Here is a 27,854-nt window from a genome sequence, read left to right as displayed (position 1 = left end):
ATGACATCAGACGAGTCGCAGGGAGGTGCTGGATTCAGGCGGTGCAAGACCGTGGCGTGTGGAAGTCCCTACAAGAGACAGCATACAGACAAGACAGCAGACATGTCCAATGTTGTAACCCATTTGTTGTTTGTTGTTGCACATTTGGACTTATAGCCCTCATCACCTCACTTCCTACTACCAAATAGACCAATTACCCACTGCGCAGGTATAAGATCAGCGTTCACAACACATGGCACATACCTACAGTGCAAATGGAGAAAGGCTCATTGATAGTGATCCAGGTCTTCACACGGTCTCCGAAGAGTTGGTACAGAACCCTCGCGTAGTCGGCAAACCAGTCCGATATGAGAGGATTGGACCAGCCCCCTGAAACCAAGGAAAAAATTACACGACTTTTTTTATCTTTTTATTGGGCTTTTATACCTTAGTTACTAAGCGATCCTTTATCTGCCTCAAAAACTACAAATTTGAGAAGGAGGAGAATATCATTAGGAGAAAACCCAGTTTTATTCCATTGATATACCTCAATCAATCAATCAATCAGCCTGTTTGTGTCCACTGCTGGACATAGGCCTTCCCAAGGGCACCGCCACCACACACGATCCTCCGCCTTCCTCATCCACCCACTTCCCGCTATCTTCTTAAGGTCGTCAGTCCAGCGGGTTGGAAGTCGTCCCACACTGCATTTGCCGACACGCGGTTTCCACTCCAGACACACTCGACCACACGTCTGCCACGGTTCTGCTTCAGACATGACCTGCCCATTGCCACTTCAGCTTGCTAATCCTTTGAGCTATGTCGGTCATTTTTGTTCTTCTGCGAATTTCCTCGTTCCGGATTTTATCCCTGAGAGTGATACCCAACATAGCTCGCTCCATAGCGCGCTGAGCGACTTTTAGTTTGTGGACGCGGCCAACTGTCAGTGTCCATTGATATACTTAAAACCAATTTCAATACAATGTATGGTTTTGTTATGTTACGGTTAAAAACCAAGTTCAAATACATAAATAGTAACAGCATAGAATTTTAAATATTAATATTTATAAAAAGCGTGCGCGCTCGGGCGACTACTGTCCGCTACGGTCCCCCGTCAGTCGCCCGCAACGCGAGAGCTTTATTCCCATTTCACCTCGAGCTTTTTATTCCGTAGCCCTTTCTCTTTAGTCTCTCTAAGTGTGAGTTTAGTTTTAGTCTCTAACTCTCTATGTACTCTCTAAATCTCTAGTCCTTACCAAGATCTTGTAAGCGCTGCGGTATATCAAAATGGTGCATAGTGACCACAGGTTCGATTCCCTTCTCCAACAAACCGTTGATGAGGTTGTCGTAGTAGCGGCGGCCATCTTCGTTTATGTAGTCTGGGAACCCCGTGGGCAAAACACGTGTCCAAGATATCGAAAATCTGGAATGGAAAATGAATGAAAATCATTAGAAAAACTAAACGTCTAAACATGCCACTCAGTCGTGACATCATTCATGAAATCATTTCAAGGGTGCGCTTTCAAGGTCGTAATTCCAGCTGTTAGGACCCCAACGTCTATCGGGTTTTCGAAATGCCCTGCCCAGTGCCCATTTCATCGATATAAATGACAAGATATGCCCAAGGGAACAAAACTTTTCACGGTTTTGGAACCAAATAAATCAGCGCCACATCTTAGATACTAATGAACGACCCGTTTGAAATCCAGACGTCACTGAGGTTGCGTTGCTAAATAAACATTTTAGGACCGATGAGTCTGTGCCATTTTGCTTGTTCAATGACCCTGTCCTTACGAAGTAATATATAAGTCAATGGCCCATTTATACTTTTTTTTTCACCTGGTGTAAGATTGCAGTCAATGGCCAACTTGTATCTGAATAAATAAATTTGATTTATCGTCCAAAATGTCGAAAAAATACGACTGTAGTACGGTACCCTCGGTGTGCGAGTCTGACTCGCACTTGGCCGGTTTTTTGATTAGGTGATATTTGTGGTTGAATGCAGCCATATCTAATCACGGAACAGAAAATGTTCCGTGTACCTAATAGTAACAGCTGGCTTAAGGGGAAGCGCGCCTGCCTAGAATCTTCTAGACCAACCTGTTTACTCTTCTTTTGAAGATTGAAGGTTGGCCGGGAAATAGAAGATGAAAGAGCATTTTCTAATAGTGCCTACTAGATACCTATAGAAATCCAGTCCCAAATCCGCAGCAATCTGGATATCGTCCTTCCAGTGGTGGTAGGAGTCGCAGGCGACGTCGCCCGTGCTTCCGTCGGCGATAACGTGTGGTCGAGTGTGGGTGAGTGTGTCCCAGGCGCTCGGCGTCTTACCTGGGACAAAGACAATAATACGCGTATACTCCTGACCGAAATTTGGGTATGGCAGTCAATTTATATGGCAGCAATAGTAAATTAGAGTGAGGAAGCTCGGTTTTCATTTGATCAGCTGTCAAATATTTAGGCAAATGAAATCAAAGATACCTTTAGTCCGCGACAGGTTGAGATGGCAATCGGGGTATGAAGCGGGGAGACGCCCCGAACACCCGCACAGCGCCTGCACTCGCCCGCACCGGATTAGCGTGGGGCTGTGCGGGTGTGCGGGGTGTTCCAACCCCGATTGCGATCTCGAACTGCCGCGTACTATAGTCGTTTCATAACCTATCTAGCAACAATTAATGTTTTTTTTAATCAGGTACAAGTTAACCCTTGACTACAATCTCACCTGGTGGTAAGTCATGATGCATGCGGGCTAACCTGGAAGGGGTATTGCAGTTTTATTAAATCCATACCCCTTTGGTTTCTACACGGCATCGTACCGAAACGCTAAATCGCTTGGCGGCACGGCTTTGCCGGTAAGGTGGTAACCATCAGTCACGGCTGAAGCCTCCCACCAGACTAGACCAGAAATTTAGAAATTGTAAAATTCCAAAACCCTGCCGGGAATCGAACCCGGGACCTCCCACTAACAAGACCACAGTGCTTACCACTGCGCCAGGGTCGTAGGTAACATTTGACGTAGCAAGTTAAATGCGAAGCCTCGACGTTTTGTTATAAGTTTCCTAACTGTAGTGAACCGTGGCCTAAGGTGAAGACGTCAGCCTCCTGCTTGGGGGCAGATACCTAAGTTTGATCCCAGGCACATGCCTCTAACTTTTCGAAGTTATGTGTTTTAATCATTTAAATATCACTTCTTTTAACGGTAAAGGAAAACGTCGTGAGGAAACCTGCAAGCAAGGAAGCTCTCCATAATGTTTAAAGGTGTGTGACATCTGCCAATCTGCACTTGTCCAGTGTAGTAGACTATGGCCAAAACCCATCTCATTCGTTGAGGTAATGAGTTGAGAAAAGCAGAAGAAAAATAGTTTTAATAGTAGTTAAGTACATGGTTTATAAAACTGGCGCATAGTAGAGGTTATTAAAAAATTATGGTCGTAGGCGAGCTTTTTAATGACAACGAGTGTCTTAAATTAGGTACTATTGGCAAGTTATGCCTAATCTCTCTTAACTTAAAGGTACGCATATTAAAAGTGGAGGGGAAAACTGATGCCGGAAGGTCGTTCCATAGGTACCTATCCTAGCGGTACGGATTAGAAACAAGGAAGCAAATAGCGCCGTTCTCAATAGTGGGTCGGCGCGGCGGAGGGTTGAGAAGATGAGTAGGTAACTCACCACTGACGTTCCATGCTCCCTCGACCTGGTAAGCTGCTGTTGCGGCTCCGAACTTGAACTCCGCGGGAAACTTCAGGTCATGGGCACCATAAGCACCTTCCGTTAGAAGCCTGCACAAGTTTTACTAATATACTGCCTGCTATGGAGCAACCGCCGAGTTTCTTCCTGGGTCCCAAGGTGCTGGAATGGCGACCTCGCACCGGAAGACACAGCGTTGGAAGACAACCCCCCCCCCACTAAGTAGACGGACGACATCAGACGAGTCGCAGGTAGCCGGCGCAAGACCGTGGCGTGTGGAAGTAAGTCCCTACAAAAGACCTATGTCCAGCAGTAGGCGTCTATCGGTTGATGATGATGATGATATACTTACTACGTTGACATCATTGCTACAATAGATTGAAGATGGCTTTTAATCAATAATCTATAAACAATAAAAACAGGTAATAATATTTTTCTTCCATAAACAATCTACATAAATTATTTATAGAAACACTATTGTGTATTGATAAGTAGACGGAATGACACGCTTCATTTAAACCTTGCTGGTTTTAGGGTTCCGTAGCCAAATGGCAAAAACCGGAACCCTTATAGATTCGTCATGTCTGTCTGTCTGTCCGTCCGTATGTCATGCCACTTTTTTCCGAAACTATAAGAGCTTATACTGTTGAAACTTGGTAAGTAGATGTATTCTGTGAACGTCATTAAGATTTTCACACAATAGTAGAAAAAAAAACCAGTAAATTTTGGGGGTTCCCCATACTTAGAACTGAAACATAATTTTTTTTCATCAAACCCATACGCTGAGGTGTATCTATGGATACGTCTTCAAAAATGATATTGAGGTTTCTAATATCATTTTTTTCTAAGCTGAATAGTTTTTGCGAGAGACACTTCCAAAGTGGTAAAAAGTGTGTCCCCCCCCCCCCCCCCCCCCTGTAACTTCTAAAATAAGAGAATGATAAAACTAAAAAAAATACATGATGTAACTTCCACCGAAAATTGGTTTGAACGAGATCAGCTAGTAAGTAGTTTTTGATTTATCGTGCAAAATGTCGATAAAATACGATTGTAGTACGGAACCCTCAGTGCGCGAGTCTGATTCGCACTTGGCCGGTTTTTTGTTGACTTGCTAAACATTCTTTATGTAAATAGTAAAAAAAATAAAAATCTTGTAAATAATTGCGTGACTTTAAAATAAAATATGTAAAGTGTATCCAAGTAATGTAAATAATAATTTAAGCCTCACAAAGAACATCGGCGTGGGATTACCTGAATGTTTTAGGAAGCGTCTAGAAATGTGACCTATGCAAAACTTAGTAATTTAATTGGTTAGTTTTTATACAAAATTAGTTTTGTAAGACTTTATCGTAGATTAAATTATTAAATTAATAAATTATTATTTGATTAAATTCATATCCGGTGTTGGTTAAAATGACAAAACATTACCAGAGTTGCCACTCTAGAAAAAGTTACCTTTAAAATAGGTATTTCGTTATTATTAAGTAATAAATAAAACTGTTTATAAATCAATGCTTACAAACTATATTTATTATTGTGCTAACTATTACCCGCAGCTTCGCCCCCACGTGGCTCAAGGAAAGAATAATTATTGAGGGTTTGTTACAACAATTTTTGACGTAATAGTTGGTTTGTAATGGTTGGTTAATGGGAACAGTTTATTTGTCTGCGCTTAAACTTGCTTTACGGCTCTAGGCTCTAGTGTAACTATAATCATGCAAAAAATTACATCAATCCGTAGTTCTTTTTCGCATTTATAATATTTTGGTTAGGTATATTCCGTAAATGCATCAACTTAATTTTACCAGAACATTTCTACACAATGTCCGATACAAAACTATAGTGCATACCTAGACTTGTTAGATACCAAACCATCGCACTTACATCCGCGCTTATTTACAGTAGGTACGCTGCAGAAAATAATGTACATCAACCTTTAGAATGAGATTTCGGTTTTGTAGAGCGTTGTTTCTGTCACTCATACCTATGTGACGTTTTGTCAGTCTTAACGACAGAGGCGATGCTCTACAAAACCGCTACCTCTTTCTAAAGGTCGATGTACATTATTTTCTGCCGCGTAGGTACTGTATATTGGTGTTGAGTTTACTGGACGTCTAAAAAGTTGAATATTTTTTTTCTTTATACTTATAGAGCATTATCCAAGAGCTATTAAACAACTTATATATTGTAAGTCGTAATTAAAATAAAATTAATGGCAACACTTATTGCCATTGCCATCTTGACAAAGTCTTGACAAGTATTTATAATCGCTGTTGTTTTAAATGAGGGTTTATATTAAAAGCAGAATAAATGAAAAAGGTTTTATATCTGATTTTTAATAGAAGAATAAAAACTTTTGATTTTTAATAGATTATTGGAATGCCATCTGAACATAGAGATAGCATATGCATCTGAATAAGATAAAACCTTAAAGGATAAAACATGGTAAAAATTGGGTTAAAAGGAATTTAAATACCTACAAATTAAATAACAACTTCAAGACTTGTATTTCAGTTGTATTCGCAGTTTTTTTCCAGTTTCTAGTTTATCGTTAGTTAATCACAAGCTTCCTCTCTGATTATCTCGTGTGTTTTGGCTCTATCAAAATATCAGAGCCTTGCTCCGGATTGGTTGCATATTGCCTTTCTAGAAGAAAGAGGTAGTTACCAACTATCCGTAATTAATAGGGATCTTGGTTCCATTGTCAAATCGGAACTGTTTACGTGCATAACAACTAAACTATAATCACAGACTAGTACATCATGCTAAATACTGAAAAAGATCTTTTATAGACAATGCTAATGCCAATGGCATGTAAAGGACCATTGTTTAGTAGGTAAGTATCTTAGCTGTGCTCGTTTGCTACTCTTTGTGCGCATGCGCGTGATTCGTGCATTTGCAGTAACAAATGTCACTTGTCAGAGTCTCTGACTCACGAATTGGGCACACAACTCATAAGTGTTTTTACTTGATAATATTAATGCATCAATCTTGCATATACTACCAACCAAAGAGTATGTAACCACTACGTTACTTTCATAATCTCAAAATATAAAAATATTAATATCTTTTTTTGGATGAATCCTGAAATGAAAAATCTTTGTGATTATGTTTAAGTAATGGACCCCCTGTGGTATTAATATTTTTTCCTACATAGACGCATTCAAGGTAAAATTTTGTTTGAAGCTCGCCTTTGTTCTTTACAAATTTTTAAAACTTCAGCAGAAATATTGACTTATGTTAATTGTTAACACTAACTTACTCCCGACTTCATCCGCATGGACTACATAAATTTTAAACCCCTATTTTACCCCCTTAGGGGTTGAATTTTAAAAATCCTTTCTTAGCGGATGTCTACGTCGTAATAGCTATCTGTATGCCAAACAGCCCGATCCGTCCAGTAGTTTATGCTATCCGTTGATAGCTCAGTCAGTCTGTCAGTTAGTCAGTCAACGAGTCAGCTTTTCTTTTTATAAGTATATTTAGATATAATGATAATAAATATGTATTTACCACAAAGCGATCGCCGTCCAAGGCGTCATCTTGAAACTGTCTGATTTCAATTTATTTCAACGGATTGTATAATTTAATCATTAGTTTTATAGTAAGTACTTAGTGCTTATGGTATACAGTGTGTTATATCACAGCATGGCTACTAGACTGAACAAACTAAACCAGACTGGTAAAAAAACTGCAGCGCTGCGGCTTAAATTAATTTTTGTTTTCAGAAGCACTGCTTAGGGCTTCAAGAAATAATTGGAGAGAGGGAAGTTGGACTTAATTATTTCGTACGCCCCCGAGACAGCAGTGGCGGGAATCCACGACCGGATAAGTTTTTTTTTAAATAGAGATAGCAAGCAAACGAGCGGGCGGGTCACCTGATGTTAAGTGATTACTGCCGCCCATGAACATTTGCAGCACCGCCGATGCGTTGCCGGCCTTTTAGGAATTTGTTGGTCCGCCCCTTGAATAACCCCATGTTGTAATCTAGTGGGAACACCGCCGATGGGAGTTGTTTCCACAGTTTGCATGTGCGTGGAAAGAAGGATCTGGCGAACGGTCGAAGTGCACCAGACACCCAGGTGGTGAGGGTGAAATTCCTTACGGTGGCGCGCGGTGCGGTTGTAGAAAAATGAGGGTGGAATGAGGTCAAAAAGCTCTTCAGAGCACTCCCCATTATAAAGGCGATAGAACACGCATAGAGAGCTAACGTCTCTGCGGTGCTCCAGGCTTTCTAGCGAGCCGGTTAGTTTGGGATCGTCCACAAGTCGAACGCCCGAACTTTAGTCTATACTCATGTGACGTTAGCACAACATGGGGTAAATACGAACTACTTAGCACACACGCTGCAAATACAGGCTTTGCGAATGTGCCCATTTCCGTTCCCTATACGCATTTTCCTATCACTTCACTACCCATATTATAAATGCGAAAGTGTGTTTGTTTGTTGGTTTGGCGATTTGTTAGTTTGTTGCCTTTTCCTTCAATCACGTCGCAACGGAGCAAGGGATCGACGTGATTTTTAGGGTTCCGTACCTCAAAAGGAAAAACGGAACCCTTATAGGATCACTTTGTTGTCTGGCTGTCTGTCAAGAAACCTACAGGGTACTTCCCGTTGAGCTAGAATCATGAAATTTGGTAGGTAGGTAGATCTTATAGCTGACATTTGGGGGAAAATCTGAAAACCGTGAATTTAGGGTTAGATCACACAAAAAAAATTAAATTGTGGTCATGAACTAATAATTAGTATTTTCAACTTTCGAAGTGAGTGACTATATCAAGTGGGGTATCATATGAAAGGTCTTCACCTTTACATTCTAAACCAGATTTTTCAGCGGATCGCAGCACGAGGAGTTGCCGATCCCATGTGGTCTGTCGTCAGCGGTAAGATGGAGAGGTTCGTGAGGTTTTGAGTCGGTAGAAGTAGAATAGAATAGAATAGAATATATTTTTATTCAAGTAGACTTATTACAAGTGCTTTTGAATCAATCGTTAACTAGTTTAATTTACCACTGGTTCGGAATGCCGTTCTTACCGAGAAGAACCAGCAAGAAACTCGGCGGTTGCTCTTTTCAAGTGCTCAATTTTCAATATTATTATACCATACTGTACAAGCAATTGCAGCCCACTTTCTTATCATTTACATAGTCTTCGGCTGTATAATATGCTTTTTTTATGAGCATACTTTTAATAGATTTTTTAAACTTGTGTAAAGGCAAGTCTAAAATTCCATTCCATTGTTTAGTTGATTCCACAACAAGCTTGCCAGTTAGTCCATATGCTTCCCGTTTCCAGTGGTTGATGGATTTTCCTCACGGCAAAAAAACGAAAGGTCATCTTGATATTATCTAATACTTACTTTTGCGTTGACCCTACCACACTTTGACCGTGATTTCACCTGACGATAAGTGATAAATTATCGCAGTTTAAGATGAAAATGATTCCTTGATCTGGTCTTACGTAGCATCGTAACTAATTACTTTGGGATTAGCGGGTAATGTAAAGTTAACATGACGCCCCGGCCCCGGCCGCGTGTTACGCTTTCTGTACCTAAAGACAGAAAGAAAGAAAGAAAGAAAGAAAGAAAGAAAAAAAAACTTTTATTTTTGAAAGCTGTGTGGGCACACATTACCCACGGGTTAGGTTATCAACTTGACCTATCAGCTTGACCTCAAACAGAAGAAGCGTAGGAATAAACTGTGCCACACAGTCCAAACCTATCTATAACGACAGGTCGAGATGGCAATCGGAGACACACCCGCCCCGCACAGCTCCTGCGCCAACCCGGTGCGGGCGAGTGCGGGGCGTCCCCCCGCTTCATTTCCCCCCTGGAATTATATAGCGTATCTTCATCATCATGATCAATCCATCGCCGGCGCACTACTGAGCACGGATCTCCTCTCAGAATGAGTAGGGGTTTGGCCATAGTCTACCACGCTGGCCAGGTGCGGATTGGCAGACTTCACACACCTTTGAGAACATTATGGAGAACTCTCAAGCATGCAGGTTTCCTCACGATGTTTTCATTCACCGTTAAAGCAAGTGATATTTTAATTACTTAAAACGCACATAACTCCGAAAAGTTAGAGGTGCGTGTCCGGGATCGAACACCCGACCTCCGATTAAGAGGCGGACGTCTTAACCACTAGGCTGTCACAGGAAAATTTTGAAATTAAGGGGGAGCTCTTGCAACGCTGCGCTTTCTGGTGCGAGGGCGCTATTTTAACGGAACCCGTTGAGCTATTTAACCTGTTAACCTGATTCTAGGTTCGTCGAAATTAGGAAAAAATAAGTTTTTTTTAAAATTGGTTCAAACCGTCGAGAGTTACAGTTAAAAACGACTGGTTAGGTAAAAATGCACCAATTCAAATTAAAACATTTAATACAATGTAACTTACAAAAAAGATTTTCAAGTTAATTACATAAACTTATTTCAATTTTTATTAATTAACTAACTTAAGTTACTAACAAATAACAATAGGTACCAGTCTGGCAAAGTTGTCTATGACTACAGCTGTTCACGACAGGTCGACATGGCGACAATCATCGTATGAGGAATGCCACGCACACCTGCACAACCCTCGCGCTATCCCGCACCGGGTGCGGTGCGCTGAGAGACAGACGGACAGACAAACGGACACCGTTCAAGTACGGCACCCTTGAAATTTATTAATTAAGTAACGTTTGCGACAAGTCGAGATGGCAATCGGGATTCGGGGTATGGGCACGTCACCCGCGCTGTGCGGTGTGCGGGGCGTTCCCTAATCCCTCCTCTATTGCCATCTCGACCTGTCGCCTAAGTACTATACGACTGTCGATGTGTACAAAAATTTATCTATGAATCAGTACCCTTAATATAAAATGCGAGTGTGTTTGTTTTTTGGTTTATTGGTTTGTTGGTTTGTCCTTCAATCAGGTCGCAACGGTGCAACGGATTGACGTGATTTTTTGGGTTGGGTGGATATGCCCCATGCAATAGGCTACTTTTTATCCCGGAAAATCGAAGAGTTCTCATGGGATTTTTAAAAAACCAAATTCCACGCGGACGAAGTCGCGGGCATCGTAATACGCAAAAAAGAACTCTGACACAAATCGGAGGATTTCCGATGATTATAATTAAAGAAAAAAAAATTATAGTTCATCAGAGATCCTGGTATATTTATTTGGTATGTCAACAATACTGTGTGTTTTGATCACTTCCTTGTAATACTGCGCAGAGTCTCGCGGCGTGCGCGGCCGCTTGGGGTCGTCGAAATTCACTTCGTACAATCCGAATTTTGTCCTGAAAAAAGGAAACTTAATTGAATCCATGCTAATCCATTTTGTATACTAATATTATAAATGCGTTTTTTGCGTAAGAGACAGCGCTATACTGCTGGCAAAACGAGACAGATTTATGCCAGCAGTATAGCGCTGTCTCTTTTTCACAGGAGTGTTATAATGAAATTCAGTACAACATTAAATAAATAAATAAATAAATAAATATATCTTTATTTGCAAAAAAGGTTTGACACATAAGACTTTGACCACTGGCTCCCAAAGAAGTATAAACTGTGTCATGGGAGCCAGTGCCTTCCCTGTTACATAAGCTTTTTTAAATTTACAATAAATTATTGAGTATCTAACTATTACTTAATAATAAAATCTAAATTAAACAATAAAATAAGATAAATAAGTAAAATAAAATAGAATAAAATAAAAATTCACATGGCGTGTGTATATATGCATATGTGTGTGGGTGTATGATTGTGTGGGTTTGTGGGTGTGTGTGTGTGTGTGTGGGTGTGTGTGTAAGTAAGTGTGTATACACATTGTGTGTGTGTGTACATTATAACACTCGTTTGGATGCTTTAATGGTTATTTATCTACACCCATGCTTTAAATCCTCTATAAAAGATCCTGAAACAGTTAGTTTATTGGCAACATTAAAACACCCAATGACGTAATAACCATAATATTAATCAGACGGGTGTTATTATGTTGTACTGAATTTCATAATAACACGTCTATATTACTTTACTCTATGATAACACTCCTTTGGTTTTTTTTCCGATCTCTGCGCAAAGGGAAAAAAGAACATCGTCATTGAATGCGTCTATCGCTACCAGAACGCCGGGCCGTGTGTTTAAAATAAAAAGTAAAATATTCGAATCCCCGCCATTTTGCTTCAATATTTTTACGTGATTTTTATTGTTTTGTTTACAATAAAATGAGCGATTCAATCTTCAAAAGCACACCACCAGATATTTTAAACGCTGCAAAGGATATTTCTAACAAATTACTACCGGAAAAATCAAGAAAGCACTATGAAAAAACGTATCAAGATTTTATCAATTGGAAAATATCAAATGACAGTAAATCATTTTCTGAAGAAGTACTTTTAGTTTATTTTCAAGACCTATCAGAGAAATTTAAATCTTCATCCCTATGGACTTTCTACTCAATGCTCGCTCGCAAAAAAAGTACGCTGTAAATCACAACGTGGATATCTCAAAATATTCAAAATTAATTGCCTTGTTAAAACTAAAGGCGAAGGCTATACCGGCAAGAAATCGAAAACGTTTTCACCTGATGAAATAAATAGGTTTTTAAGTCAAGCGCCTGATCAACTATATTTAGCGATAATAGTTATTTAATAATTGCACTATACAAAATGTAAATTACTACTACAATAAATAATTGTTTTATTAATACTTAGTTTACTTATTTGTATATACCTACTCAGTAATGGATGATGTTAGGTTAGCAGTGAACAAACTGTTACAGAATCTTTTATAGAGGATTCATATTATGGGTGTAGATAAAGTCTTGTATGCAACTGTTGATAATTAGGTATTAAAACACTCAAGTGATACTATTATCTACTATATACCGACTTTCGTGTTTTAATTGTTTGTGTGTGTTTTCGTGTTTTATGTAACAGTGGCATAAATATCTATTATAACTATATAAAAATTAAATAGGTCACTCTGCACTCATAATACTAATATATGAGATAAGTTAATAATTTTAACAAAGATATAATATAGAAATAATATTTTTGTACGTACGTGTATCCATCATTCCACTCGAAGTTATCGATAAGGGTCCAGGCGGTGTACCCTGTTATATTGACCTTGTCCTCATGGATTGAGAGTAACACCTGGAAATTATGATCATATTCATGATTACACACGCACGCATACACACACACACACTACACACAAAAACACGCTCTTAGTATTCTCACTAAAAAATACTCATAATTATCTCTATTACCATAAAATAATAGCGTAATCCCTTAGTATATTACACGTTGAACGTAAATACGAAATTTTATTGAAATTTGTTTTATATTAATAAATTAGAACTGGTTTTTCTCCTAATGGTCGTGTAAAAAATGCGTATTTCGCGATCTTTCTATTAATTCACTAAAGAATATCTTTAACTTTTTATAATGTTAAAAAATGTATAAACAAATTTGTAGTTTTTGAGGCCAAACTTGATTCTTTGAACATCCGAAATGTGTCTCAACACCGCTCGCATATTGCCTTAAGTCTCACCTGTTCTAAATGATCCCTGTAATACTTGATCCTGTCATAATCCTGCAAGTTATACCCTTTGGAGGAGTAGCCGTTCTCCGTGATGATGACCTCAACGTCTCCGTACTGTTCCTTCACCCATGCCAGCTGCTTGCGCATGCCTTCAGGGTAACTCTGGAAACCAACAAATCATTTGAACGACCCATACTAACAATATAAATCTTTATCTTTACATAGTATAAAATAAAGTCGCTTCCCGCTGTCTGTATGTTTGAACGCGTAGATCTTTTAAACTACGCAACGGATAAGATAAGAGTGATTCAAGAGGAAGGTTTATAGGCATAATTTAATGTTGGTTTGTGTCACTTTATTTGAAATATGACAATATTAGAACGAAATGTCGGAAGAAATCAAGCTTCCATTGAAAATTAACAAATATTATAAGAAAAAAGTAGGATAAATTCAAAAACTACTCAACTGATTTTAAAAATTCTTTCACTTATAGAAAACTACATTATTAGCAAGTAGCATGAGCTACATTTTATTCTCAAAAAATTAGAGATCCCTAGGAAAATTGAAATAATGTGAATCAGGTCGGAAAAAAATCCTTTCATTTGAGAATTTCCGAGGCGTGCTCTGCCTAAATGGTCAAAGTTACACGAAAACAATGTATGGTGAAATTTTTTCTTTTAAAAAGTTCTATAAAAAAGTCTGCAATAGCATACATATATCTTTTAAGGTTGACTCACAATAAACGATTTTATGATTTTCAACCGACCGCACGTCACCCGCGCTCGCCCGCACCTGTTAGCGCGGGAAAAACAGGCTGTGTGGGTGTGCGGGGCGTCCCTATCCCGATTGCCATTTCGATCTGTCGCGTACTATAGCTACTTTAGTCTCTTTTAGGGACTTCTACACAACACGGTCTTGCGCCACCATTCAACGGCTGCCTGCAACTCGTTTGATGTCTTCCAGCTAGTGTAAAAAGAACTTACGTAAAACCAAACACAAGCACCCTTTTCCCAGCTCGGATCGACTTCAAATGTAACGTTCAACTCTCCAATATTTCTTAAGGGGTTAGATATACCCAAACTCTCGCCTTCCTTAAGTCTCCGGATTTTTCGCGATGTGTAGAAGTTGAAACCCAAGAAGTCATACGCTCCTGTGAAGAAACATTAATTATTAGGGTTCCGTACCCGAGGGGTGTAAACGGGACAGAAAATCAAAGCGTTCCCACGGGATTTTTAAAAACCTAGATCCACGCGTGAATTTTTTAAAAAATGGTAGTTGCTAAAAATCCCGTGGGAACTCTTTGATTTTCCGGGACAAAAAGTAGAATTCGTCCATTCCCAGGATGCAACCTATCTCTGTACCAAATTTTGTCAAAATCGTTTAAACTGATGGGCTAAGAAGACAGACAGACTTACTTTCGCTATCCATATTAATATTATAAATACGAAAGTGTGTCTGTCTGTCTGTCTGCTACCTTTTCACGGTGTATCCGTTCAACTGATTTTGACGAAACATTGTATAGAGATACTTACATCCCGGGGAAGGACATTATCCCGGAAAATAAAAAAGTTCCCACCGGGATTTTAAAAACCTTAATCCGCGGGGATCACCTAGTTATCTATAGATAACTTAGGATAACTTAGGATATTAGAAAGTATAGAAGTATGGATATTGGGACAGTCGTAATATTCTGATGAAGTTTACCTTTCGCCAATTCCTTCTCTTCATCAGTAAAAGCCGGAAGTCTCGATCGTGGGTATCCCTGGATCTCGCTGTTCTTTGCTATAACTTTCTCTATGCCCGGAGGCCAGCCGCCATCTTTAGAGAAGACCGGATGTATATGGAGACCATACTGGAAAGAAGAAAATGGCTTCCTAGTTCACACCATTTATTTTTATTTATTATTATTCTTGCATTCCAATATTGATAAATTATTAAAGATTATATATATTATTAAAATATTTTACAGCAATTTTAGTAGGGAGACGGCGCTTATTAATCGTCAAGTAGATAGTCATTAATCTTCTTCTTCCATATTATACTCACAGTCTCACACAATATTCAAATTATGTTTACACCAGGGTTGTTGCGGATGCCAATATACGGATTATTAGTTCACATCCGCGGATGCGGATGTCTGAATTAATGCGAATGTTCCGCATTTGCGGACGCGGATTCGAATATCCGTAACTACCCTGTTGGGTACCATTGTACACTTTTTGATTGGTCAATTAGCGAACGAAGATATCAACTAGGAAGCAAACACGCGCGAGGCTAGCGCCACTCTGGCCCCGCCCACTTTCTTAGCAGGTTACATGTTGCAAATATGAATTCGCATTCGTAAAAGCTCCGCATTAATTAATGCGAATGCGGATGTCTGAATTAATGCGAAAGTTCCGCATTTGCGGATGATGCGCGGGGCGTCCGCACCCCGATTGCTATCTCGACCTTTCGCGTACTATACTGGTCACTTTAATGGTGAAGGTACTCACGAAATATTCATGCCCCAGTGAAGCTATTTCCTCTTCTTCCTCGGTCGCTGGCTCCAAGTAAAACAATTGATGGGCTATACCAACGCGACCTGGTGAAGAAGATAAATTAAATAAACTCACCAATGCAATCCATACTAATCAGTACCTACTTACCCTTATTATAAATGCGAAAGTGTGTTTGTTTGTTGGTTTGTCCTTCAATCACGACGCAACGGTGCAACGCATTGACGTGATTTTTTGCATGGGTATAGATAAATACCTGGAGAGTGACATAGGCTACTTTTTATCCCTGAAAATCAAAGTGTTCCCATGGGATGTTTAAAAAACGAAATTCCACGCGGACGAAGTCGCGGGCATCTTGAAATTTCAAACCCCTATTTCACCCCCTTAGGGGTTGAATTTATTAAATTAATATTAAATTGGTTATTTAATGGCATACCTTTAAATTCCTTCCTGAACTCTTGGTCGTATATCCTCCAGGCCATGCTGTGGGCTAACACGACGTTCTTAATGCAGAGGTAACTGCCCACTTCATAGTCAGTCACGCCGGTGGAGAAGGGTTCTATAGCGTAACCTGTACAATACGATAGGCTTAGTATCAATAAAAAACCGGCCAAGTCAGGCTCGCGCAACGAGGGTTCCGTACTAAAGTCGTATTTTTTTGACATTTTGCACGATAATTCAAAAACTATGATGCATAAAAATAAATAAATATCTGTTTTAGAATGTACAAGTGAAGACCTTTCATATATCCCACTTATAAATAATATCTATCCCGGCTGTACTCACGCTCACGTGTCTAGTCGACGTTAGCCCGACTAGTTTCCCGACGTGAGTACAGCCGGGACAGATATTATTTATAATGTAAATCACTCACGGTATTTTAAACGCTAAAATACCCCACTTGATATAGTTATTCACTTCGAAAATTGAAAATACTAATTTTTAGTTCATGACAACAATTTTTTTTTGTGTGATGTTAAATACATATTCACGGTTTAAATACCTAAAGACCTATCTACCTGCCAAATTTCATGATTCTAGGTCAACGGGAAGTACCCTGTAGGTTTCTTGCCAGACAGACAGACAACAAAGTAATCCTATAAGGGTTTCGTTTTTCCTTTTGAGGCACGCAACCCTAATGTATATTTTTTAGTGGTTTTTGACCTCAATAAGCTTTAAAACAAGGCTGTTTAGATTTTTTTTTATTCAGATACAAGTTAGCTCTTGACTGCAATCTCACCTGGTGGTAAGTGATGATGCAGTCTAAGATGATAGCGGGCTAACCTGGAAGGGGTATGGCAGTTTTTTTTTTTTTTTTATTAAACCCAATACCCCTTTGGTTTCTACACGGCATCGTACCGGAACGCCAAGTCGCTTGGCGGCACGGCTTTGCCTGAAGGGTGGTAACTAGCCACGGCCGAAGCCTCCCACCAGACCAGACCAGAAATTTAGAAATTATAAAATTCCAAACCCCTGCCAGGAATCGAACCCGGGACCTCCCACTATTAAGACCACAGCGCTCACCACTGCGCCAGGGAGGTCGTCAAATTTAAATTAAATTTAAATGAACAATATAAATATATAGCACCTACCTACAGTGCAAAAGGTAAAAGGCTCATTGATAGTGATCCAGGTCTTCACACGGTCTCCGAAGAGTTGGTACAGAACCCTCGCGTAGTCGGCAAACCAGTCCGATATGAGAGGATTGGACCAGCCACCTGAAACCAACAAAACATTGCTGCTAAGTTTAAAATCTATATACTTACATATACTTAAAGTAAATCTTGGCAGACTTCATCCACCTTTGAGAACATTATGGAGAACTCTCAGGCAAGCAGGTTTCCTCACGATATGTTTTCCTTCACCGTTAAAGCAAGTGATATTTAATTCCTACTTAAAACGCACATAACTCCGAAAAGTTAGAGTTGCGTGCCCTGGATCGAAAATTATGGAGAACTCTCAGGCATGCAGGTTTCCTCACGATATGTTTTCCTTCACCGTTAAAGCAAGTGATATTTAATTACTACTTAAAACGCACATAATTCCGAAAAGTTAGAGTTGCGTGCCCGGGATCGAACCGCCGACCTCCGATTAGGAAGCGGACGTCCTAACTACTAGCTAGCTTCATAGTAGTTACTTAACGAGCTCCTTATACCTACCAAGATCTTGCAAGCGCTGCGGCATGTCCCAATGGTACATAGTGACCACAGGTTCGATTCCCTTCTCCAACAAACCGTTGATGAGGTTGTCGTAGTACTGGCGGCCATCTTCGTTTATGTAGTCTGTGAACCCCGTGGGCAAAACACGTGTCCACGATATCGAAAATCTGGAATGGAAAATCAATAGATGTCATAAAAAAACCGGCCAAGTGCGAGTCAGGCTCGCGCAACGAGGGTTCCGTATATTGTTTCATCGTATTGTTTCGACATTCTGCACGATAACTCAAAAACTATGATGCATAAAAATAAATAAAAATCTGTCTTAGAATGTACAGGTGAAAAACTTTCATATGATTGATACAGTTATCTTACTTACTTCAAAAATTGAAAATACTAATTACCTATTAGTTCATGGCCACAATTTTTTTTGTGTGGTGTAACCAAAAATTCACTGTTTTCAGATTTTTCCCCTAATGTTTGCTATAAGACCTACCTACCTGCAAAATTGCATGATTCTAGGTCAACGGGAAGTACCCTATATGTTTCTTGACAGACCGACAGGCAGACAGACAACAAAGTGATCCTATAAGGGTTCCGTTTTTCCTTTTGAGGTACGGAACCCTAAAAAAATTAAATACCTATAGAAATCCAGTCCTAAATCCGCAGCAATCTGGATATCATCCTTCCAGTGGTGGTAGGAGTCGCAGGCGACGTCGCCCGTGCTTCCGTCGGCGATAACGTGTGGTCGAGTGTGGGTGAGTGTGTCCCAGGCGCTCGGCGTCTTACCTGGGACAAAGACAATAAAATGTGGGACGCAAAGTGCGTTGACACATTGGCCCCGTGTCATATCAGGGGAGACAGTATCAAGACCGAAGAACCGCAGCAGAAATCGCTGAAAACGGCAAGCGGCGCAAGTAGGTATGCCTCTCTTAAATTGAGAGTTACATTTTTTCCGTTTGCTGTGGAGATAGGATCTCCTAGGGCCTTGGAATCTAATAAATAAATAAATAAAACGTTTATTTTTCAATCATCTAGTAATTACACACATACATGGATTTGATCTTGAACAAAATTTGCGTGCTTGTTGACATAAGCATATACAATATTAAAAATGGTACAAGATCAAGAACTGGCTATCCTAGCTAGATTTTTAGATCTGTGTTAAGGATAGCCAGCCCTCTCCCTCGGTTAACTAAAAATAAATAAAAACATGAGTGCACAAGCACAAATCAGTTATTACAGAAGGTTGCTGTTCTTTAACGTTTTTGCACTTAAATAAACGTATGATTTATGAACCTAGATAGTTGTGAAGGAAAACTATAGTGCACAGTGAGTGGTGTGTTTGCGTTTGTGTAGTGTGTCTTTGTGTGTGTTTGTGTTTGTGGTGTCTGTGTGTGTATGTGTGTAAGTGAGTGTAAATGTGTAGGGGTAAGTAAGAAAGTGAGTAAAATCTAACTGTAATTAAATAATGTTGTATAGATAAATTAAATAAATTAATAAATAAATCAAAATCTAAGTGCTAAAAGATTTTTACGACACATTTCATCGCGATTAATAGCTTCATAATATGGTGATAGGAGAGCTGGCTCATTTTTTGCGTAGGTAACGGATCCAGCGCGGAAATGCAGCCAGTATTCTTGGCACCATTCCACGCGGGCATGATTTGTATTTTGTATAGTAATTAGAGGTAAGGCTAGCTTGTGTGTTCGTGGAATTTTTATCTGATAATAACATTTATTACCTAAGCCCATATAGAATAGTTTATGCGACAATCACGAAATCCCCATACAGTACAATTTCGTGATTGTCGCACTTAAAATATGTTATTACTTAGGTACTTAAAATTATATTGTTATGTCACGTTAGTAATATAGTTTCACGAACATTAAACGGCCAAGCCATACTTTTTTACCAAGATGTAGAGTTATTTGTTATTTATGTATTTATAAATGTAGTACAGTCAAGAGCACTTCAGTACCCGTAGTACAAGATTTTACGTCTCACCAAACCAAACCAAATTCGAGAGACGAAATACTTCCGCGTTACAGTAAACTGGATCATAAACGCCTTGTTTTAAAGCTCAAGTTTGTCTACACTTCTACAGCCAGCGCTCCAAGCGGAAACATTGCGAAATTGAAATCAGTGGCATTGAATATTTGACTTCAATTCAAGGCTGTTTAGGTCCATTTTACTGTAACGCGGAAATATTTCGACTCTCGAATTTGGTTTCGTTTGGTGAGACGTAAAATCTTGTACTACGGGTACAGAGCTATATACTAGGGACTTGGGAAAGGCCCCATGGGCGGCACACATCGAAGCTCAGCTAGAGGCTTGGCTCTACTAGAGATCTCATAACTTTTTAACATTGAAACCATTGTGAACTTGTGAGTCTCTCTTGGCAACCAAATTTACATGAAATCTTTATGGTGGGATCAAGGGTGGGATTTTATTTCTTTTTGGCCGGCGCCCTAATTTATTTATATTTTTTTGGGTTCTATTTCTTGCATCTCTATTGTTGCCTCGTTTTTGTTGGTGTGCTACTTTACAGTCTTCTGGGACTTCAGGAAGTACCCTAGAGGTTTTGATGCTCATCAGCAAAGGACGAAATCGACGTAGTTATTTCAGATATCAATAGAAACCATTAAAGCTAGAGCTTAAATTTCCTGAGGATGCTTAGCCTGGCAGCTTTCTACCATCATCCGGACCGAAGCTATGACGGTTCGAAAATACTACGAAACGCTTCCCGAAAAGGTAGGTAATGCCCCGACTTTTAGTTTGGGTCGTCTTGGCAGGGGCAACCCCGTGACCCTTGATACACTCCCATGTATAGTATGCTCCTGAAAAAAGCATATTACACAACTGAAGATTATCTAAATGATAAAAGAGCGTGGATTTGACATGCAGCTCGTTCCAGCGACGCACAGGACTGCAAATACTTTTTATACATGGCATAATCCATAGTAATATTATAAATGCGAAAGTGTGTCTGTCTGTCTGTCTGTCTGCTAGCTTTTCACGGCTCAACCGTTCAACCGATTTTGACGAAATTTGGTACAGAGATAGCTTGCATCCCGGGGAAGGACATAGGCTACTTTTTATCCCGGAAAATCAAAGAGTTCCCACGGAATTTTTAAAAACCTAAATCCACGCGTACGAAGTCGCGGGCATCAGCTAGTTTTGTATAATTATCAAATATTTGGAAAGAGCAACCGCCGAGTTTCTTGCTGGTTCTTCTCGGTAGAAAAGGCATTCCGAACCAGTGGTAGATGCATCCGACGATTCAAAACTACTTGTGAAAGTTTAGTTGAATAAAAAATATTTACATTTTCATATTTTCATTTTTCATTTTACACATTCTGTGAAAAATTCAACTGTACCTCTCTTCGTCTTCGTTAGGTAGGTAGGTACTAGGTAACCATCTATTTTTGGAGAGTATTTATTACCTACTTGAGCTGTCTTATCAGGTGTTTGAACAATTTTAAATGTTTTGTAAAGTTTACCTATCTAAGACTCTAGCAACTACTGAAACGATTTTAAAACTAGGTCTTTATTTTAGCGCTTAAACTACCGTGAGTGATTTCCATTATAAATAATATCTGTCCCGGCTGTACTCACGTGATTAGTCGACGTTAGCCCGACTAGTTACGAACCCATCCGGGGTCCTTTCTTGCGATGAAGATCAGAACTGTCGCGAGACGATCGGCAGCTGTCTCCCCCCCCCCCAGCCACCCTCACAACCACGGAACAGAAAGAACAGTGGAAGTGCAATTCACCAAAATTACTATAGGAACCGCTGTCGCCAAACTCATACAAATATACCGATAGTCATATATTGCACTACAAAGAAACAAATCATTTGATTTGTCGTTTAAGTTTAGTCAAAACTAGCCTACGTCACAGATTTGGAAATAAACCCTGACGCTCTAGAAATAAGATTTATTTTGCTTTAGCGGAAGAACGTATTTACGAGCTATAGTCACACTCACGTCACACTAGATTCAATTGTCCAATTAATTCCGCTACTTGACCATAGATGGCGGTATTCTAAGTAGTAGCAATTATAAACTTAATTACTTTAAACATATGGTTGACATTTGCGTGATCGGTCGATTTTTTTTCCTCCTCAGTTAAGGCTGCACCACGTAGCTCAATGAATTACCTATCGATATCGATAGATACTCGTTATTTTGTTCATTCGCAAAAATAAAATTAAAAAAGGTAATTATAAAATTGAATAAAAGTGCTGGTATGTATGCATGCCTTTTACAAGTATGCGCAATAAATACTGCAACGTATGAAAATAGATAAATTTTATTTATTGCCCTTGAAATAAAACATATTTGTTAAGAAACTGGCGTTTCGAAAGTCTTATTTTTAATTTTAATAAATGGTGTATGCGAACATTTATGTATATATTTTTCGACTATTGCCTTCATCAAATCGGTAACGTGATTAGACGCAGGAATCTCCGAATCACTTTGTCTTTTTGAAGAACCTGGAGTGACCACATTTATCATTTTGTGGCTGAAACCAAAATTAAATTTTGAGAATAAATCCGTACTAATATTATAAATGCGAAAGTGTGTCTGTCTGTCTGTCTGTCTGCTAGCTTTTCACGGCTCAACCGATCAACCGTTTTTGATGAAATTTGGTACAGAGATAGCTTGCATCCCGGGAAAGGACATAGGAAGTTGAAAAGTTCCCACAGGATTTTTAAAAACCTAAATCCACGCGGACGAAGTCGCGGGCATCATCTAGTACCTATATAAAAATGAATAGGAGAAAAATTAATTAGTGTGTTTATGAATTAAATTTGATATTTAGTCAGTCAATCTTCATACAAAAATATAACTAAGAGGTGTGTTGTTTTGTATTATAATATCAAGTATTTTCAATACTTACTGAAAGTAATAAAATAAAACAAGGTTATTTGATTAAAAGACTTAACGATTTTCATTGATGGAAGCGCAGTAGGTTTCGTATATTATCTATATCCTTTATTTGATATTATAAAATCGACTTCTAAAAAAATGTTCAGAGCATATCATGCTTGATTTGGTTGGCATCCAATTAACTCTACCCGTTGCATCTATCCATTTCTCTTTGATGCTTGCATCTTTGGGAAACCTAAAAATATTTTAAATGAAGGTTAGAGGAACTACTGATGTCTATTTAGTGATCAATGCAACGTCTCACTCATTAATAAATTATAATTATTGCGTTACTATTTATTTATATCCTTGTATCGATATCAATCGATAAATTCAATATTCTACTTGGCCACATCACTATTTGAGTAGCGAACACGAAGCGAAGTACTTTCGGAATAGAATCAATCCAAAATAAACTTTATCTTAATTGTTTAAGGTTGATTTTGACTAACCGTTCTATTAAATATTAGTAAATTGAAATAAACTAAGATTTTATAGAAAACAATGAAAATCGTACTTACCGATGATACGAAACACCTCCATTTTTAAGATTTTTTCTCCTACTATCATTTTTACACTCCAAAACGGAACAGTAACATTGCTAGGGCAATATGAATTTGTCGCGAGACTACCAACTCCACGCGATGTTAGAACGCGACTGGGATCAGTTTTACGTAACTACGCTTAATTGTGGCACGCGTGCCACGCCTACTTAGCACTTCCACTGTTTTTTTTGTTCCGTGCTCACAACGGGCTCTACGGGCAGCGACACGCGCGGCCCGCAGTCAAAACCGCGGCGCGTGCGCGAACTGACTCCCTTGAAAAAGGACCCCGGAAGTACAGCCGGAACAGATATTATTTATAATAGGTCTTTATTGTTGTACCTTAATTGTATTAGGTAGGTACCTAGCTTGTTTTCTAAAATAATAATCTATAAGTACCTACCTACCACACATTTTATTTTATCGGTCAATCTCCTTTCTCCTTCAAATTATTTGAGATTGACGAAGTGCAATTGTACATTACGTGATCAATAAATTAAAAAAAAAAACTAATTTGGCACTGGGTAAAGCCGTATCCAAGAACGAAAAGAAGAAGAACAATAGTTTTAATTTAATAGGGTGACATGGTAAACAGTGAACCACTAAAATTTCAAACATTTGTAGATCCACCGTACGTGAATGTAGTTAAGAACTATTGGCATTAGATGAAAGGTAATTTATTAAACTTGTGTTTTGCATATCAATATCAGCACTAATTGTAATAGTTTATAGGTAATATTGTTTTATTTAAAAGATGGCGAATGGTTCACTGTGTACCAGTATATGTACACAGTGAATCGGGGGTTGAGTCGACAGTGAACCAATGTGTACACAGTGAATCATCATTTTAATTACCTACATTTGTCACATATTTAAAAATATTTATTGATATAAATGTCGTTAAACAAAACTACAGTAAAGTAATATTTAATCATTTCTTTATATATTTGTATTCTTTAGCAACAATCACATAAAATCAGTACAAAAAACAAACTAGTAGATACCTACTAATTTAACTTACAAATCTAATTAGGAATACTGACTATATAAATTAAAGCTTGGATTTTTATATTTCCACTTATTAGTATTTTCACATAAATCTTCTCATAGTTGAATATTTTAAATTACATTCTTGTGCTGCTGTGTGTATACTCATTCCGTTCTTTACAAGATCTACAGCTTTTTTCATGTCTTTTGCATCATGTCCGCCAATTTTTCGATTTTTTACTGTAGTTTGACACATTCTAAAACAAAAAGATTACTATTATTATATTAAGTATTAGATCTTCTATTAACGCCTTTTTTTGTTCATAACAATCACAGTTGAAAGTTAATGCATAAATAGTATCGGACATAATGAACAAAGTGATTGGTACACAGTGAACCATGGTTCACTGTGTACCCTACGATTTTGAGCCACTGTGTGCAGACACCACTTTCTAACCTTTAAGGTTACATAACTATTAAACATACCAAATTCAAAGGATATTTATATATCTAAGTTATTAAGGAACAATTACTTTACACATGGAAACAGTGCAATATAATGTTACTAAATATACAACGATTCTAGAAAGAAACTAAATGAAAACACGTGTACTTACTTTTTTTGGCTCCAAGGACAAAACCATACACTGTGCCACTGTTACGGGCGGGAGAGCGCCGTCGACTGGGGAGTGCGGGAGGTGGTAGAAGGCGAACTGTTTCGTGTTTGCAGTACGGTTTAGCAACGTCGCGTTTTTGAGATATGAGTGGTGGTGCACTGTGTACTACTGGGCCACTGTTTACCACCTGACCCTACTTAGTAGTTAAGTACATCTTTTCTATATCTATATAAAAATGAATCGCTGAATGTGTTGCTGATCGCAAATCTCGAGAACACCTGAACCGATTTCGCTAATTCTTTTTTCATAATAATCCTTGAAGTACGAGGATGGTTCTTATAGAGAGAAAAATTTAAAAAAATCCTGAAAAAAATCGGCTGTTAGGCGGTACGAAGTTCGCCGGGGCAGCTAGGAGTTTATAAAACTGGCGCATAGTAGGTTATTAAAATCGAGTGTGAGTTTAATAACCCGAGTCCTAGGCGAGGTTTTTAATGACAACGAGTGTTTTAAATAAAATAAAATAAAAATATTTTTATTCAATTAAACTTTTACTAGTATTTTTGAATCGTCAACTGCATCTACCACTGGTACTATTGGCAAATTATATCTAATCTCTCTTGACTTAAAGGTAAAACTGATGCCGGAAGGTCGTTCCATATATCCTAGCGGTTCGGATTAGAAACGAGGAAGCAAATAGCGCCGTTCTCAGTAGTAGGCCGGCGAGGCGGAGGGTTGAGAAGATGAGTAGGTAACTCACCACTGACGTTCCATGCTCCCTCGACCTGGTAAGCTGCTGTTGCGGCTCCGAACTTGAACCCCGCGGGAAACTTCAGGTCATGGGCACCATAAGCACCTTCCGTTAGAAGCCTGAAATCGGAATTAATTTTATCTTCTAAATATATATATATCAAAGGGAAAGGTGACTGACTGACTGACAGACTGACAGATCTATCAACGCACAGCTCAAACTACTGGATGGATCGGGCTGAAAGACATGCAGATAGCTGTTATGACGTAGGCATCTGCTAAGAAAGGATTTTTAAAAATTCAACCCCGCTGCTGCGCGCATCATTTGAGCGCTGTGGTCTTAAGAGTGGGAGGTCCCGGGTTCGATTCCTGGCAGGGGTTTGGAATTTTATAATTTCTAAATTTCTGGTCTGGTCTGGTGGGAGGCTTCGGCCGTGGCTAGTTACCACCCTACCGGCAAAGCCGTGCCGCCAAGCGACTTAGCGTTCCGGTACGATGCCGTGTAGAAACCAAAGGGGTATGGGTTTAATAAAAAAAAAAAAAAACTGCCATACCCCTTCCAGGTTAGCCCGCTATCATCTTAGACTGCATCATCACTTACCACCAGGTGAGATTGCAGTCAAGGGCTAACTTGTATCTGAATAAAATAAAAAGAACCCCTTAGAGGGTGAAATAGGGGTTTGGTATAGTCCACGCAAGTCGCGAGCATAAGCTAGTACACCATAAGCTGGACTGCATTTGCCTAGAAGTCGCAGTGCAGGCATCTAATTAAAGTTTGAATATTTTGGCTCTTTGATTCCACAAAGCTAACGCGCTATTTTATTTACTTGGGCAACACAAATTTAGGTTTTTGTTATCAGTTATCACTCACCATAAAACTTCAGCAATAAAATATGTTTAAATCAATACTTATAATAATAATAAATATAATACGTATTTACCACAAAGCGATCGCCGTCCAAGGCGTCATCTTGAAAATGCTGGATTTCAATCTATTTCAACGGGTTATACTTATAAATGAATCGTTTGTTTTTAAATAGTAGTGCATAAGGGTGTGCTCGCACTGTGGTATATCACCGCGCGGTTACTAGACTGAACAAACTATCCCAGACTGATAATAAAACCGCGCAGCGCTGCGGCTTAAATTTAATGAACGCCTCTCTTTCTTTCGCAAACTCTATCTCTCTCTTTAAATACCTACTATCACCACCCATATTATAAATGCGAAAGTGTGTGTATTGTTGGTTTATTGGTTTGTTAGTTTGTCCTTCAATCATGTCGCAACGGAGAACGGATTTACGTAGTTGCATGGGTATAGTTAAAGATCTAGAGAGTGACATACCTGCCTCGGCTTTTTATCTCGGAAAATCAAAGAGTTCCCACGGGATTTTCAAACCTAAATCCACACGGATAAAGTCGTGGGCATCTGCTGGTTTTTTTAAAATTCAGATACAAGTTAGCCCTTGACTGCAATCTCTTCAGGTGGTAAGTGATGATGCAATCTAAGATGGATGTGGGCTAACCTGAAGAGGTATGGCAGTATTTTTTAAACCCATAACCCTTTGGTTTCTACTGCGGTAATCACTTAACATCAGGTGACCCGCCTGCTCGTTTGCTCGCCATTTTTTTTAAAAAAAAGAAAAAAAACCAGGTGCAATCAGCTGCACCCTGTGCCAGTCCAAACTACCAAGTCCCAAGTACTATAGTACGCGACTATACATAGGTATCTACAGTCCGTGCAAAATGAGAACTCACGCGCCATTTTAGCTCTATAATGTGTCAACTGTCATGTCAAAAGTAATACGTAGTCTCAGAATAAGGACTATTAGAAGTAGCCCTATTGTGACACTTACTGTTAGAGCGAGATAGCTAAATGCATTTAAGCACAACGTGACAAAATGATTATGTTTTGTCCTTATCACCGTGGCCACTTTTTTTTGTTTGCCAAAATGTATTTTTACGTGAGTATTTGGCAAACAACGTGAAGTGTAGAAGGAATGACATTTCACAAGTAAGAAAATCTGCTTGAGCGAGAGGGACTGAGGGGGGCCACGCTAGTTGCAAATCTGACATATCTGTGGATTCACCTTTATAATAAGAACTAAAATCGTACTTTTGACATGACAGTTGACAAAAAACTTTAAAATTGTGCGTGAAAACTTAAAATGCATTATACT

General features: G+C 39.0%; 1 protein-coding gene and 1 long non-coding RNA gene across 2 annotated transcripts in view; both read right to left on the bottom strand.

The window, feature by feature from the left end:
• The window catches only part of LOC117983923 (lactase/phlorizin hydrolase-like), a 41,741-nt gene extending 14,977 nt beyond the window's left edge, over nucleotides 1–26,764 (bottom strand). The window contains exons 1-17 of the mRNA XM_034970567.2: nucleotides 26,619–26,764; nucleotides 25,688–25,797; nucleotides 18,492–18,639; nucleotides 17,854–18,020; nucleotides 17,287–17,412; nucleotides 16,131–16,265; nucleotides 15,692–15,780; nucleotides 14,904–15,051; nucleotides 14,183–14,349; nucleotides 13,209–13,361; nucleotides 12,717–12,808; nucleotides 10,799–10,948; nucleotides 7,180–7,215; nucleotides 3,649–3,758; nucleotides 2,163–2,310; nucleotides 1,236–1,402; nucleotides 244–369 (exon numbers count right to left, since the gene is read on the bottom strand). Of these exons, the coding sequence (XP_034826458.2) occupies nucleotides 244–369; nucleotides 1,236–1,402; nucleotides 2,163–2,310; nucleotides 3,649–3,758; nucleotides 7,180–7,215; nucleotides 10,799–10,948; nucleotides 12,717–12,808; nucleotides 13,209–13,361; nucleotides 14,183–14,349; nucleotides 14,904–15,051; nucleotides 15,692–15,780; nucleotides 16,131–16,265; nucleotides 17,287–17,412; nucleotides 17,854–18,020; nucleotides 18,492–18,639; nucleotides 25,688–25,797; nucleotides 26,619–26,647 (2,101 nt within the window). The 5' untranslated portion in view covers nucleotides 26,648–26,764. The remainder of the gene's footprint in view (nucleotides 1–243; nucleotides 370–1,235; nucleotides 1,403–2,162; nucleotides 2,311–3,648; nucleotides 3,759–7,179; nucleotides 7,216–10,798; nucleotides 10,949–12,716; nucleotides 12,809–13,208; nucleotides 13,362–14,182; nucleotides 14,350–14,903; nucleotides 15,052–15,691; nucleotides 15,781–16,130; nucleotides 16,266–17,286; nucleotides 17,413–17,853; nucleotides 18,021–18,491; nucleotides 18,640–25,687; nucleotides 25,798–26,618) is intronic.
• LOC138402593 (uncharacterized) lies at nucleotides 22,147–23,512 on the bottom strand. The gene is made up of 2 exons (XR_011236951.1): nucleotides 23,306–23,512; nucleotides 22,147–22,980 (listed from the first exon to the last, which is right to left on the bottom strand). It is a non-coding gene; the product is annotated as an uncharacterized lncRNA (long non-coding RNA).
• Nucleotides 26,765–27,854: the final 1,090 nt, after the last annotated feature.

The sequence above is a fragment of the Maniola hyperantus genome, chromosome 7 (genome assembly GCF_902806685.2).
Source record: "Maniola hyperantus chromosome 7, iAphHyp1.2, whole genome shotgun sequence".
Taxonomy (NCBI): Eukaryota; Metazoa; Arthropoda; class Insecta; order Lepidoptera; family Nymphalidae; genus Maniola; species Maniola hyperantus.
The sequence above is the reverse complement of the archived record's forward strand: the minus strand, read 5'-3'. Positions and strand labels throughout refer to the sequence as shown.